The sequence below is a fragment of the Panulirus ornatus genome, chromosome 33 (assembly GCF_036320965.1).
Source record: "Panulirus ornatus isolate Po-2019 chromosome 33, ASM3632096v1, whole genome shotgun sequence".
Taxonomy (NCBI): domain Eukaryota; kingdom Metazoa; phylum Arthropoda; class Malacostraca; order Decapoda; family Palinuridae; genus Panulirus; species Panulirus ornatus.
Window position 1 is genome coordinate 15,306,889 of NC_092256.1, and position 12,500 is coordinate 15,319,388.

At 40.8% G+C, this 12,500-nt stretch overlaps 1 protein-coding gene across 1 annotated transcript in view; it reads left to right on the forward strand.

Annotated features, from left to right (window-relative positions):
• The window catches only part of LOC139759487 (GTPase-activating Rap/Ran-GAP domain-like protein 3), a 628,035-nt gene that overhangs the window by 361,167 nt on the left and 254,368 nt on the right, over window positions 1-12,500 (forward strand). The window contains 1 exon segment of the mRNA XM_071681664.1: window positions 7,505-7,623. Coding sequence (XP_071537765.1) covers window positions 7,505-7,623 — 119 coding nt within the window.

Here is a 12,500-nt window from a genome sequence, read left to right on the forward strand (position 1 = left end):
GTCTGAAACTTAAAGATGTACTTTTCATACTAGACATGAGAGATGATATCACACAGAGAGTCGTTAGATCTCGTTGAATGTACAGAAAGGACAGAGAACAGAAACACTGTATTTGCATGATGGAATGAGCTTCACTCGGTTTGTTCAGAAATTATTAGACTGCAGAAACACAAGAGGTATTTCTAACCGATATGAGACGAGAGAGAATAGGTCATGATATGAAAAGAACGTTTGCAGAAGATCGTTTTTTGTTTACCTACGAGAAAAATGATTATTTCTTGACAAAACACTCCTATCCTTTCTCACAGACACTATCTGAAAGCCAGACTTCAGAGCTGAATCCAGCTGATAGCGGTAATAGGAGAATAAATGCCATTGTACAGTAACAAAACAAATATCTTCAGATAAGATGAGATTGGTTTGAATAAGTGTATAGATGATAAGATTAGATATAATCAGTATACATCAGGAAAAGGAGACAATATCTTTGATAAAGGAATAATGGAAGTCTGCTGCTGAAGATATCTCAGTAATAAGACAAATGAAATTGCTTGCAGTATGGGAGTCGTGTTCCTAGCAATTAAAATCATACACTGACTTTGCTCATGAATTCCTTCACAATATCCTGCATCCGTAGGCTCTCTTGTATTCAGCCGAGGAGTAAAGGAGGTATCATGTTAGACAAAGAAAGACAGATAGATAAATATATATCTCCGTCTAGCGTTTGAAACAGGTAGACAGATATGGTTTATGTCTGTTTATAATTTTGTCAGTGATGAATTTTCATGAGATGGATCGTTGAAAGATCATCATCTATCTTATGCCTGCTGTCAGTGATAAATGTGTTCCTCCCAAATACATGCTGGTCCAAAACTAAGACTGAAGGAGTTAAATTCACTGTACCTTACAGAAGTTTTTGAATCTCCTTAATCTCTAAGGTTGTTGACCGTTATGAGATGAGTGTAATTAGTGATATAAAAATCTCCACTAAGCCTTGCATAATTTGATTAGGCAATTAATTAGCGTGTTCAACCCCAGCCAGTCCTGGCATTGGATTTCTTTACCAAAATACAGTGAAGAAATGCAAACAGGGCGGTCGAATTAGCACGAAAAAATAAGGTATACTTAGTCGTAGACTGAAAGACTTCTTATCGAAATGAAGATCTTGGAAACGACCAATTAGGAGATCCATCTCTCTGTTTTCTCTTCTCCATCCAACTTCGAACTGAAAAAAAATCCTCTTTATCTCTCCCTTTGTTCCTCCCCATTTTCGGTTCTTTTATACCCTCTCATTATCGCTCTCTCCTTCTCCTCTTCCTCCTTCCGACATTCCTCGTCCCCAGAAAGAGACTTGGGGAGATGCTGCAGACAAATCGTGGAGTGACTGTTGTGTGAGAATTAACAGAGCTCTGACCATGATATATCTAGGTCACGTTAACAGAGCGAAGAAATTCACTTCAACTCTAAGATCATACTGATAAATGAAACTGTACTCTACCTACAGATATACATTGTGTAATCCACGAACAGAACTATTTACATGAAACTCTAATTCGCCAAAGATATCTTTGTTTTCCATCACATCGACGGGTGCAGGGTACCGATTAGATAACTGGACGTATTTTGTCAAATGTGAGTATCGGAGTTGATGAACTGGATTAAAGTAGACCACGAAAGTAGACATGAGTTGAAAGGCTCAGAGGTACTTTGGTAGCTTGTAAATGAAATAGGGAACGTATGATTTGATATTAGGTTTCACGAGGGTTATGCCAACGACAAAGCAGAGTGAATGAATGCATAATTGTTATCGAGATGACTAAGGAGAAAAAGGTGAATAGATAAGTAGATAGATGTGTAGATATATAGAAATACATACAAACATGGATAGACTGATAGACAGAAACTGTAAAAAGGGGAAATAGTTTCATCAGAAGATGAAACTTAGTGTGGACAGCCCAGAAGGCTAACATTCCAAATCTAAATGGATGGAAGAGTTGAATGGTTGGAGATTAGGCTCTCGGTGAAAGGAAAAGTTAGATGGATGGTATGTCAATCTCACAAATATCCCAAGTTCAATAGATGGAGATGTATCATCCTCCTTCAAGCTATATAGAAGGAAGCTATTTAGAAGGAAAAGTTGTTTGGATGAGTCGTCATTCTTATAAATCTCAGGACTGGATGATGGAGGAGACTTATCATTAATCTCAAACGCTACGTATCTCGTTGTTGATCAGATAGGAAAGTCATGCAGATGGGCATGTGAGCCCCAGTAAAGTCAGTTGACTAAGAGATGTGTCGATGGAGCGAAAACTTGAAAATACACTGCAGGATCTCCCCCCTTCCCACGAACTAATTCTGAAGAAAAATAATTGACAAGACACGAAACTACTACAGTCGGGCTGAACGCGCTCGGAGTTTCGCCTTTGTAATAGATTACGCTGATTTGTGGCGAATTCTTGTCTGAAAAGGAAGTTTTCTTCTTCAGATTGCTCAATGCATCAACTAAGGCTCAGTAACCGTGTACACATTTGGTCACTGTGTTTGTTTCTTCTCAGAACTGAATCCTTTCGTATTCAGAACCATACACAGAACCAAGGGGCTTAAACACGAAAGAATCCCATCATATAGAATGGAGTTGGAGATGATCAGATAAGCAAACAGTTTTGTTTGCAGATTTTCCGTGTTGTTGAAGTCAACAGGAAAAGTAACGTATCTTCGTTGCGTCAGAGTAATTCGGCCAAGTTTGTTTAGCGATCGCACCTGGTTGCCAGAAGTTGCTGGCATGCTATCTCTCGTGACAGATTGAGAAAGTTTACAAGTGTACAGACGGCAGAATTTTGCCTAACCCGCCCGTCGCACTTTTGGTAAAAAAAAGGAAAAAAAGGAAAACGCTGGAAAACTTCAGTATTAAAAAAAAAAGAAAAATGCACGGAGCCAAAAAATGGATATTCTTTTCAACTTTAATGTCTACATTATCAAAATATCAGGGATGTGTATGCAGCATGCATCCGTGTGTGTGTGTGTGTGTGTGTGTGTGTGTGTGTGTGTGTGTGTGTGTGTACTTTGCTTATCTTAATAAGAATTAGATTGTTATCAACGTAGATCAATACTCCACCACCTGCCCTGTATAAGCGACCTTTCGTAAGTAGTTTGTATTTGGGTATTGCTGACTCGGCGATTAAGTGTTTATTCTCAGAGTTTACCAACGTTTCTTATGAAACAAAAAAAAATCACAGTTTCTGTTGTTAATTTCACTGTCATATAGATACCAACTTCCAACCCCCACCCTCCCCCTCAAAAAAAATTAGATATTCAAATATACATTAGTTTAGTGTCTTGCCCAGCAGGTTACCAGAATGGAGAAAGTCAAGAATAGGGAAAAGAAAATATGTCTATAAAGTATGAATGTTCCATTTGTGTTGCTTAGAATTGATATCATTCAGAAGGAAAATAATAATCCGCCGTTGTTCCTGCGCGTCCTCGTCAGCGAGGGTGATAGCTTGTATTGACACAGTTCTGGCACTCCTCCTCTTGGCACCCGGAGAGAGATAGGCTGCACTCTGTCAACAGGAGCGACACAGAACACTTGCGTCTTGTGTGTGTGTGTGTGTGTGTGTGTGTGTGTATGGCGGTGTAACCAGCACCCCCTCACACACACACACACCCGGGTGTAGTTCCAGGAAGAAGATGTAAAGTTTAAATGTTGGATACACACTCGAGAGATCTCGAGATGATAAATCATTCAGAATTTAAAGAAGAATGGCAAGCGATCGTGGAGGGAGTGAATGAGGATAGAAAAGAGGAGGGATATTATAAGGCATGAAAGTACATTTGAATCGTTCAGGGAGAATGCAAGTTATGAAGATGCTTTACTCTCACTTTGATCAGATGACGATTTGGATAGAATGGTGGGCCGGTTCGATGGTGTGTATCTAGGAGGAGGATGCTGAAAGTGAATGAGAATAAAAGTATACCGCTAGTGTTTGATTGAGAAGGGAGGTCAGATTGTGAGATTGGTTTGTATGGTGAAGATCTGAAAGTTGTGGATGAGTTTAAGTACTTGGGAGTAAAGTTCAGCAAGGATGATTAGTGGGAAAGTTGATGTTTAAAGTAGGGTTAAGCAAGAAAGAAAAATTTTGGATGCACTGAAAGCTTTATTGAATGGAAGAGAAAAAAAATGTGTAAAATGTGCAAAAGGCTTGCATGAAGGAGTACTTATCCCATTCCTGAGATATGGTTCTCGAATCCAAGGACAAAAACAAGAGTAGTGGAAATGTGTAATATGCTTAGTATATCAGGAAGTAGGATGATGGATAAAGTGATGTGGGATGATCATACGGCGTTAGGAGGTCATTAAAAATGCATGAAAATCCTATTGGACGGTATGGTTACGTAAAACGTATGGCACATGACAGGTTGGTCAAGAAGACTACATACAGGATACAAGGAGGAGAGATAGACCGCAGAATATTTAGATAGATGTAGTGAGATAACCGATTGGGTCTTGGTAGATATTCCAGATGAAGATATTTAAGGAATGATTGGGGATTGGATGCAACGGAAGCGTTATCTATATGAGGATGTCACTTGAATCAATTTGACGTATACAAAGTTAAAAAGTGATGAACACTTTTATGAGTGTGGACGCTCAATTTTCACCTTAACACAAAGGACTCAGGTTGAGAATGTGTGTGAAATATGTTGCATAAGTTGTATGTAATTGCTCTGCTTCACTGAATAGGAAATTTGATAATGATAATTGATGCACTGGTAGATTGACGGGAAAACACCCTCTATGTATATGTAAACATAAGATATAATGTTCGAAGATGTATACTGAATATTGTATGAGAGGAAACTTACCATCTTCCTTGAATCACACAAGGTGTTCCATGGAGATGCATAGTGAATAGATATACGCGAGTATAAGTGCATAGACACGTTGTATGAATATGGATGTTTTCCATATATCTTATAAACCAGACTTCCTATCTGAGGGACGTTGAAGCAAGCTCAGCTGGGTTTTATTGATTCAAATTTTTGTAGTTGCTGACTCATGGGAGTATTCGAATGTGATCGTTTAATATAAAAAAAAAGAATAAGTATATCAATGAAAAATGAGTACATACTTCCCTCCTCTCTACACATCACATCATCCTTCTGATTACACACAAATCATCTTTCTCACTAGACACCATAACATCCTTAAAACACGCAAGAACACCTTTCTCACTATCATGCAAACTATTTCTCTCACTATACCTCACACCATCCTCCCAACTGCCCTGCTATCTCATCCTCTTCAGTACAACTCACATCCTCCTAACTAACCTCATCCTTCTCTTTATACGCCAAACCTTTACATTCGCACTGCTCACCGTTACATACATCCGCACGCCCCAGTAAGAGCGGTATTACCTGTTTAAACCTCACCTCGTAATAGCATTAACCATGACAAGTTTCTTCAGCGAACTCCTCTTCTGTGGCCTCAGAGACGTGGGGACTCAAAGCCCATAGGGAAGAACTGGCGGCATTGATGGTATAATTGCCTAAGAGAGTCAGTTTTTGCCTCTTGAGAAATATCGATCCCTGAATACACCAAGACATGATTGACAATGAAGAGTTGGTCTTAAGTGGACCTTCCAACGGCATTTGGTTAGGTCGTTTCTGCGAGGTGTTGAGGCATGCAGACGATGGCACATCATCTGAAAGGAAAGTCGCATAAATTCTTATGGGTAACGTGAGAGAAATGGAGAAGAAATGTGAGAACGACGCTTACGAGAGAATTAGCAAGATGAGAAGATCTGCTTAAAGAAAACGGAGGACTTGCCAAAAAGAAAGCTTAAATCCGGCAGCTCAGGTGTTGGCCTTACCTCAGACGCGACAGGGATTAAATTCCTGTGGTCATATACGAAATGTCATCACAGTTTGTTTGCACGGGACCTTGGCTTGCCAGACGCCCTGACAGAGACAGGAGGGTCGCCTCTGGACCAGGAGGCAAATGCAGGCAAGAAATTGTGGTCAACTTTACTTTCCTGAATATACTCGCTATCACATATAAGAAGGCTGTGTCAACTGACCGCGTTATAGACTCTATCCTAAATGAATCATTCCTATTGAGACTCGGTCCCGTGTGAAGCCACTTCTTTAGAAATATAGTCCTATATATACTCATTCTTCCTCTTAATCCACAAAGAGATTTTCCTCCCTGTATAAACTCACCGAAAGAAAAATCAAAGAAACCCACATACATAATCCTTTCTCCAAATACCTTGCAAGAAATGCAAGGATACTTGCACAGACTCGCTCTTCTCTCAACTCACTAAGAAATGGAAGGAAGCCCAACACTAAGAAGTATAAGCGAATGGAAGCCAAGAAAAACAGGAGGAAAAAAGGTGAAAGCGGAAGCAGACTGAAGACTTCAAAGGAGAGAAAGCAAAACAGTGTTTGATAAGCCTTTGCGTCCCAGAACCAAGAATGCCTCCATTTCTCTGAAGACTTCCTTTTTGAGAGACTTGAACACGAAGGTACGACCCTTGAGCAGGAAGGTAGGAATCTTAAGCAGGACGATAGGACCCATGAGCAGGACGATACGACCCTTGAGCAGGAAGGTACGACCTTTGAACAGGACGGTAGGATCCATGAGAAGGAAAGTACGACTTTTGAGCAGGACAGTATGTACCTTTGGATATGATGGCCTGGCCTTTGATCTTACCCTTTCGAGTCGGGTCAAAGGCCAAACTATTATACTCGAGTCGTTCCATCGTACTCAAGGGTAGCACCATCGAATTCAAGGGTCGTAACGTAGTACCATCTTACTTAGGGTCGTTCCATCGTGCTGGAGGATCATACCGTCGTGCTGAAAGGTCGTGCTATCATACTCAGGGGTTGTACCGTCGTACTCGAGGTGGCCATACCTTTGTACTCAAAGGTGGGTTATGACATTGTTATAAACTGGAAATCATTCTCAAACATGCTTCTACATCCAGGCAAATGCTCGTGTACCTCCTCTTCTTACTGATTTTTATAGAGGAATTTTTCCCAAACACTGAGGGATGCGACCTCCATCTCCCTGGCCAACACACACCGTAATTTTTACGGAGAAAAATTTTGGATTACTTATAAACGAACGACTTCGGAATACATCATCTTGAATTTGGAAATACATTTGTAGGGTCACTTTCGTTCACTTGGTGTGCTGGTGTTTTCTGTATTATCTGCATCCTGTTTTATATGATGTGATGTCATGATAGTTATGTATAATTTCAACGAGAAAATAGTAATTGTTATTATTATCATTATTATTATTATTTTATTTTACTATTACTGTTATTATCGTTGTCAATGATAATGATAATTATGATAATGATAGTAGTAGTAGTAGTAGTAGCAGCAGTAGTAGTAGTAGTAATAGTATCATCATCATTATCATTATTATTGGTGATGATGTAAGTTTTACTGCAGTTCTACATATGCTAGTAATACAATGTTCAATTTTCCTCAGTGCACCAGAACTACGTGGGTTGCGATAGTGAGAAGGCGCCGTTCTTCCTCTCCGTTGTGTTGACTGATGCCAACAACCAGTGCGTCCCACAGTACAGAGCGATTCTGTGGAGGAAAACGGTAAGTGCTGACGACCTTACGTTTGCGGGGAGATGATGGTGATGGGAGCAGGGAGGATGGAGATGAGGGAGAGAGGACGAGGGAAGAAGAGGGTGGGACAGGGAGAATGGGAGAGAGGAGGGGGTGTGCTAGAGGGAAATGGTGGGGGAAAATACATTGTAAAGTGGTGTGTCAGTGAGTTTATATATATATATATATATATATATATATATATATATATATATATATATATATATATATATACTTATGGTATACACGAAGGATGAGTTTAAAAGGGTTCCTCCGGTACGCTATGGATATACGTACATTATAAGAAAAATATTAGGAAAATCAATATTTGTGTGATGAAAAACAAAAATACAGAGGCGTTTTTATTTTTTTCTAAGGATTGTTCTATAAACAAACTTTTGCGTATGGTTATATCAGCATAATGTTTATAGTCTATAGTGTCTGAATTTATAATGGATGAAAGTTATTGATTGTAAAATACGGCGTACAGACAGAAATTCTGAGTACGTTTTGAGCGTACAATTAAATGCGAATTATTGCCAGCATTTCCTCCCATGGTAATAGAGTTGTCCTGGAGAGTTCAGTAAACCTCAGTGTAGTGTATTGAGAAGAAAGTCATGATTTGTAAATTGTTTACATTCGTTTTCATACATGTTCTTCCTATCATGAAGATAATGATGTTTATGGGGGATGCAAAGTTCCTGCTCTAGTTCATGGTGACACACACACACACACACACACACACACACACACACACACACACACACACTCACACACACACACACACACACACACTCACACACACACACACACACACACACACATACACGAAAACAAGAGAACACATACATACATTTCCATACAAATACATACATACTCATATACATATATACACATTGAAGGCAGTCTCCATGGTAACATAAATAAAAAATGGAGTTCAGAAGACAGGACCCTGGTTATTCTGATGGATGGCTCTGAAATTCACAGATTATGTTTACAGATGATGACAAGATGATGACGAAAGTAAAGAAAGAAGAGGATTGTTGTTATAGACTTAGAAGAGAATTTAGACAAACTTCAAAGCTGGTCTGAGACACTGGTTATTAATATTCAACCTGAGTTGAATTGAAAGAAGAATGAAGATGGGACATGGTGAAAGAAAGCCCCAATAAGAGTGTTATCTCGATGAGAGTAAACTGCCGGAATCGGTGCGTGAAGAGAGTTTTTGAAGTCGATATCTTACCTACCCTGTCACTGTCTACTGGCAGATAGGAAAAGTATATTCATATGGCAAGCAAAACTAATGTAATATGCTTCTCACCTTTAGTAACAGCACTTAAGAAGCGCAAACATCTAATAGAGAAGGTCCAGAGGAGAGTAAAAATGATGGTGCCGGAAATAAGAGAGCTGAGTTACAGTGAGAGGTTAGAGGCCATTCATTCGTCCACCAAGGAAGAGAGAAGAAAGTGGGAGACCTGATGACAACCTTTTAAGTTCTTATGTACCGGTTTGATGACGTCAGCAGCGAACATTTCTTCGAAAGATCCAGATTTAGAACAACTTGAAGACATAGTATGAAATAAAGTAAGGAACTGTTAAAAAAAAAGTATATATACGGTATACGAGCGGTGGATGAATGGAAACGGCTGAGAGGGAGTAAATGTGGACGGGATACAGAAGATTAAAAAGATGTATGAAAGCAGAAAAGGGCCAAGAGAAGGGGCAGTACTAGGATACAGCCCCCTTCCCGTAGAATATAATTGCAAATACACGATAACACATACTCCTGCGAACGCATACCAAATTCTTACACACACATGCACATTCACACACATAGATAGACACACACACGCACACAAACACACACACACACATAACCACACTCATCTCTCAAATGCTTCTAGACCCGTCAACCAGACTCCTGTCTCCTCCTCCCGTGGGCACCCCTTTATTTATACGCAGCTTCTTGTCTTTTCAACTTATCGCACCTCACAACCACCAGGTCTCCTACGCCCTACCATCCGGCCTTCTATGCCCTCCTAGCCTGTCTCCTACTCCCTTCCGCTGCACCTCCCACCCCGCCTCTAATGCCTCCCCACTCAGTCTCCCATGTACCTCCCACCCCGTCTCCCACGCCCGCATCTTGTGTGTGTGTGTGTGTGTGTGTGTGTGTGCGTGTGCGTGTGTGTGTGTGCGTTAACGCCTGTCTGGCTTCAACGCCTCGAGGAATGCAATTTAGGTGTGTCCCTTGTGAGCGTCTGTACATTGTGTCCTGGGGCGTGAGGACAGACAGCGGCCCGCACCCGCTCTCTCTCTCTCTCTCTCTCTCTCTCTCTCTCTCTCTCTCTCTCTCTCTCTCTCTCTCTCTCTCTCTCTCTCTCTCCTGCATTCACCTCCTACGCCATTGTCCTCTCTTTCTCTCTCTTTCTCCTTCTCTACATCTCTCCTCTCCTCTTATACTCTTTCCCCCATGTATTCAAGGCCCTCCCCTCTCTCCTTATACTCCAGACCCTATCATCTCCTCTTATACTCCAGAGATCCTCCCATTTCCCCTTATACTCCAGACATTTCCTTTTCCCCTTGTACTCCAGACCCTCCCATCTCCCCTTATACTCCAGACCCTCCCGTCTCCCCTTATGCAGCAGACCCTACCCTCTCAAGCTAGGCCACTCAGGAAAGGAATTGTGGAAACAAATATTTGCCAAGACCGCTGAAGAAACCCGGCCCTTCGTCTTAAACAAGGAAGAGACTCTCCTTTATTCCTGATGATACGCCTTTACTGACTTCGTATTGAAAAGCAGTGGCGTAGATATTACGATCTTTTTCGCGTATTTGGAGATGCTTACATTTCTTGACTAGATTTCTCCTTAGTACATAGAGCAAGGGAAATAAATGCTCCCAGTATTTAGTAACGGCCACTTTCTGTTATGACACACACACACACACACACACACACACACACACACACACACACACACACACACACACACACACACATTATGTATACAAGCATATACATAATTATTTTCTCTCTTTTCGACATGAATTGCTTGACATTGCTCTAAAAGCTACGGGTTTAACTGCCTAGACCTGGCTCTCATAGGCGTTAAGTAACCCGGGAGCGTTACGTAGGCCTATTGAAGGGTGCGATGGAGTGGTGGCCGACGTTACTGGTGAGGGAGATGAATTATGCACCGCCTCAACTAATGTAGCGATGAGGAGGAAGAATAACTTCCGAGCAAGATAAATGGACACGCAGGTGGCAGTTTGGGTGGTGGTGGTGATGATGGTGGGGGTTAGTGGTGGTGATGCTGGTGGTGACGATGGTGGTGGGGGTTGGTGGTGGTGGTACTGGTGGTGGTATTGGTGGTGATGATGATGGTGGGGGTTGGTGTTGGTGGGACTGGTGGTGATGATGGTAGAAGTGATTTTGGTGGTGATTATAGTGGCGAATGCAATGCTGGTGATGAGAGCATTCGTGGCAAAGCCATAAGGCAAACTTTCGGTATCTACTATGTAGATTCAGAGTTGCCGGAGCGGAGACAGACTACGGCCAAATGAATATCTACCATACACTGGTGGTAACAGTCGCCAGTTTTAAGTGTCCACAACGGAACGCAAGAGGTATGGACCATTACTCGAGGACCTCCAGCTGTCACACTTGAAACTATTAGATAGATAGATAGATAGACGTAGATAGATGGATAGATAGGTAGATAGACGTAGATAGATGGATAGATGAATAGGTAGATACATGCAGATATCGTGTGTAACCCCTGGTTGAATAAGCGTCCATGTTTTTAGTGAACGTAAATTTATGGGAGGCTTTATCTAACCTCGGGGACTGTGGTCGGTCTGTGCAATTCATATTTCATATATTTGCATACTGTTTCGTTTTTTTTCCACTCCATGGTGGGCGACGCTGCTTGATCTTTTTCATTTTTTTTTTGACATGTCATTTGTGCAACTGGTGACTGGATAATAATTCCTGTTTTCTCTACTTGTTACTCTCGCTTTAAGACGAATATTATTGGGAAGGAAAAAAAAAAGACACTTTTTCATGCTTTTTTACTGTTACATAAACGAAAAATTAAAGAAAAAAATATCCCCATGCCAGTACCGCGTAAATTTCGATAGGGTTTAAAATATGGACGTTTTTGTCCTTTTTTTTTTTGATACTAGATACAAAGAAAAGAGAAAAATACATGTGAGTATTCCTCTCAAATTCTTTACTGTTCATAAGATTTGGAAGTTTCGGTTAAGGTAGTTTATATTGCTCTAAGAAGGAATATATATGTATATATATATATATATATATATATATATATATATATATATATATATATATATATATATATATATACCGTCAGCTGCTTAGGTGGTAATGAGCGGGGACCAGCGTTCCATAGGTAATGTTAATACTGGCGCGCACAAATAAGCCAAAGCGACCTTACTGGATTTACACGTCCTTGTATTCCCCCTGTTTATTACCGTCTCTGTCTGTCTGTCTGTCTGTCTTTGCTATCATCTATTCATTTACGCGTCTGTCTGTGTTATCATGTATACTAATTATAGAAGTTTCGATTGGTGAAGTGTTTCCGTATTATGAATAAGGTAGACTTGCAGCCTCATAGGTAAATAGATGCATGTGTTAACACACACACACACACATACATTGTGTATATACGTATATGGTACACTTGTGTCCTCACCTGTGGCTTCACCTAATTCACACACACACACACACACACCCCTCCCACTCAGCACATACCAGGATGCCTATCTAAAGCCTCTCTGACACCTTCCACCTTGCCTGGCGCGTCTCCTCACCGACACTCCACTGGAAGCAGTCATGCAAGAGCACCCCT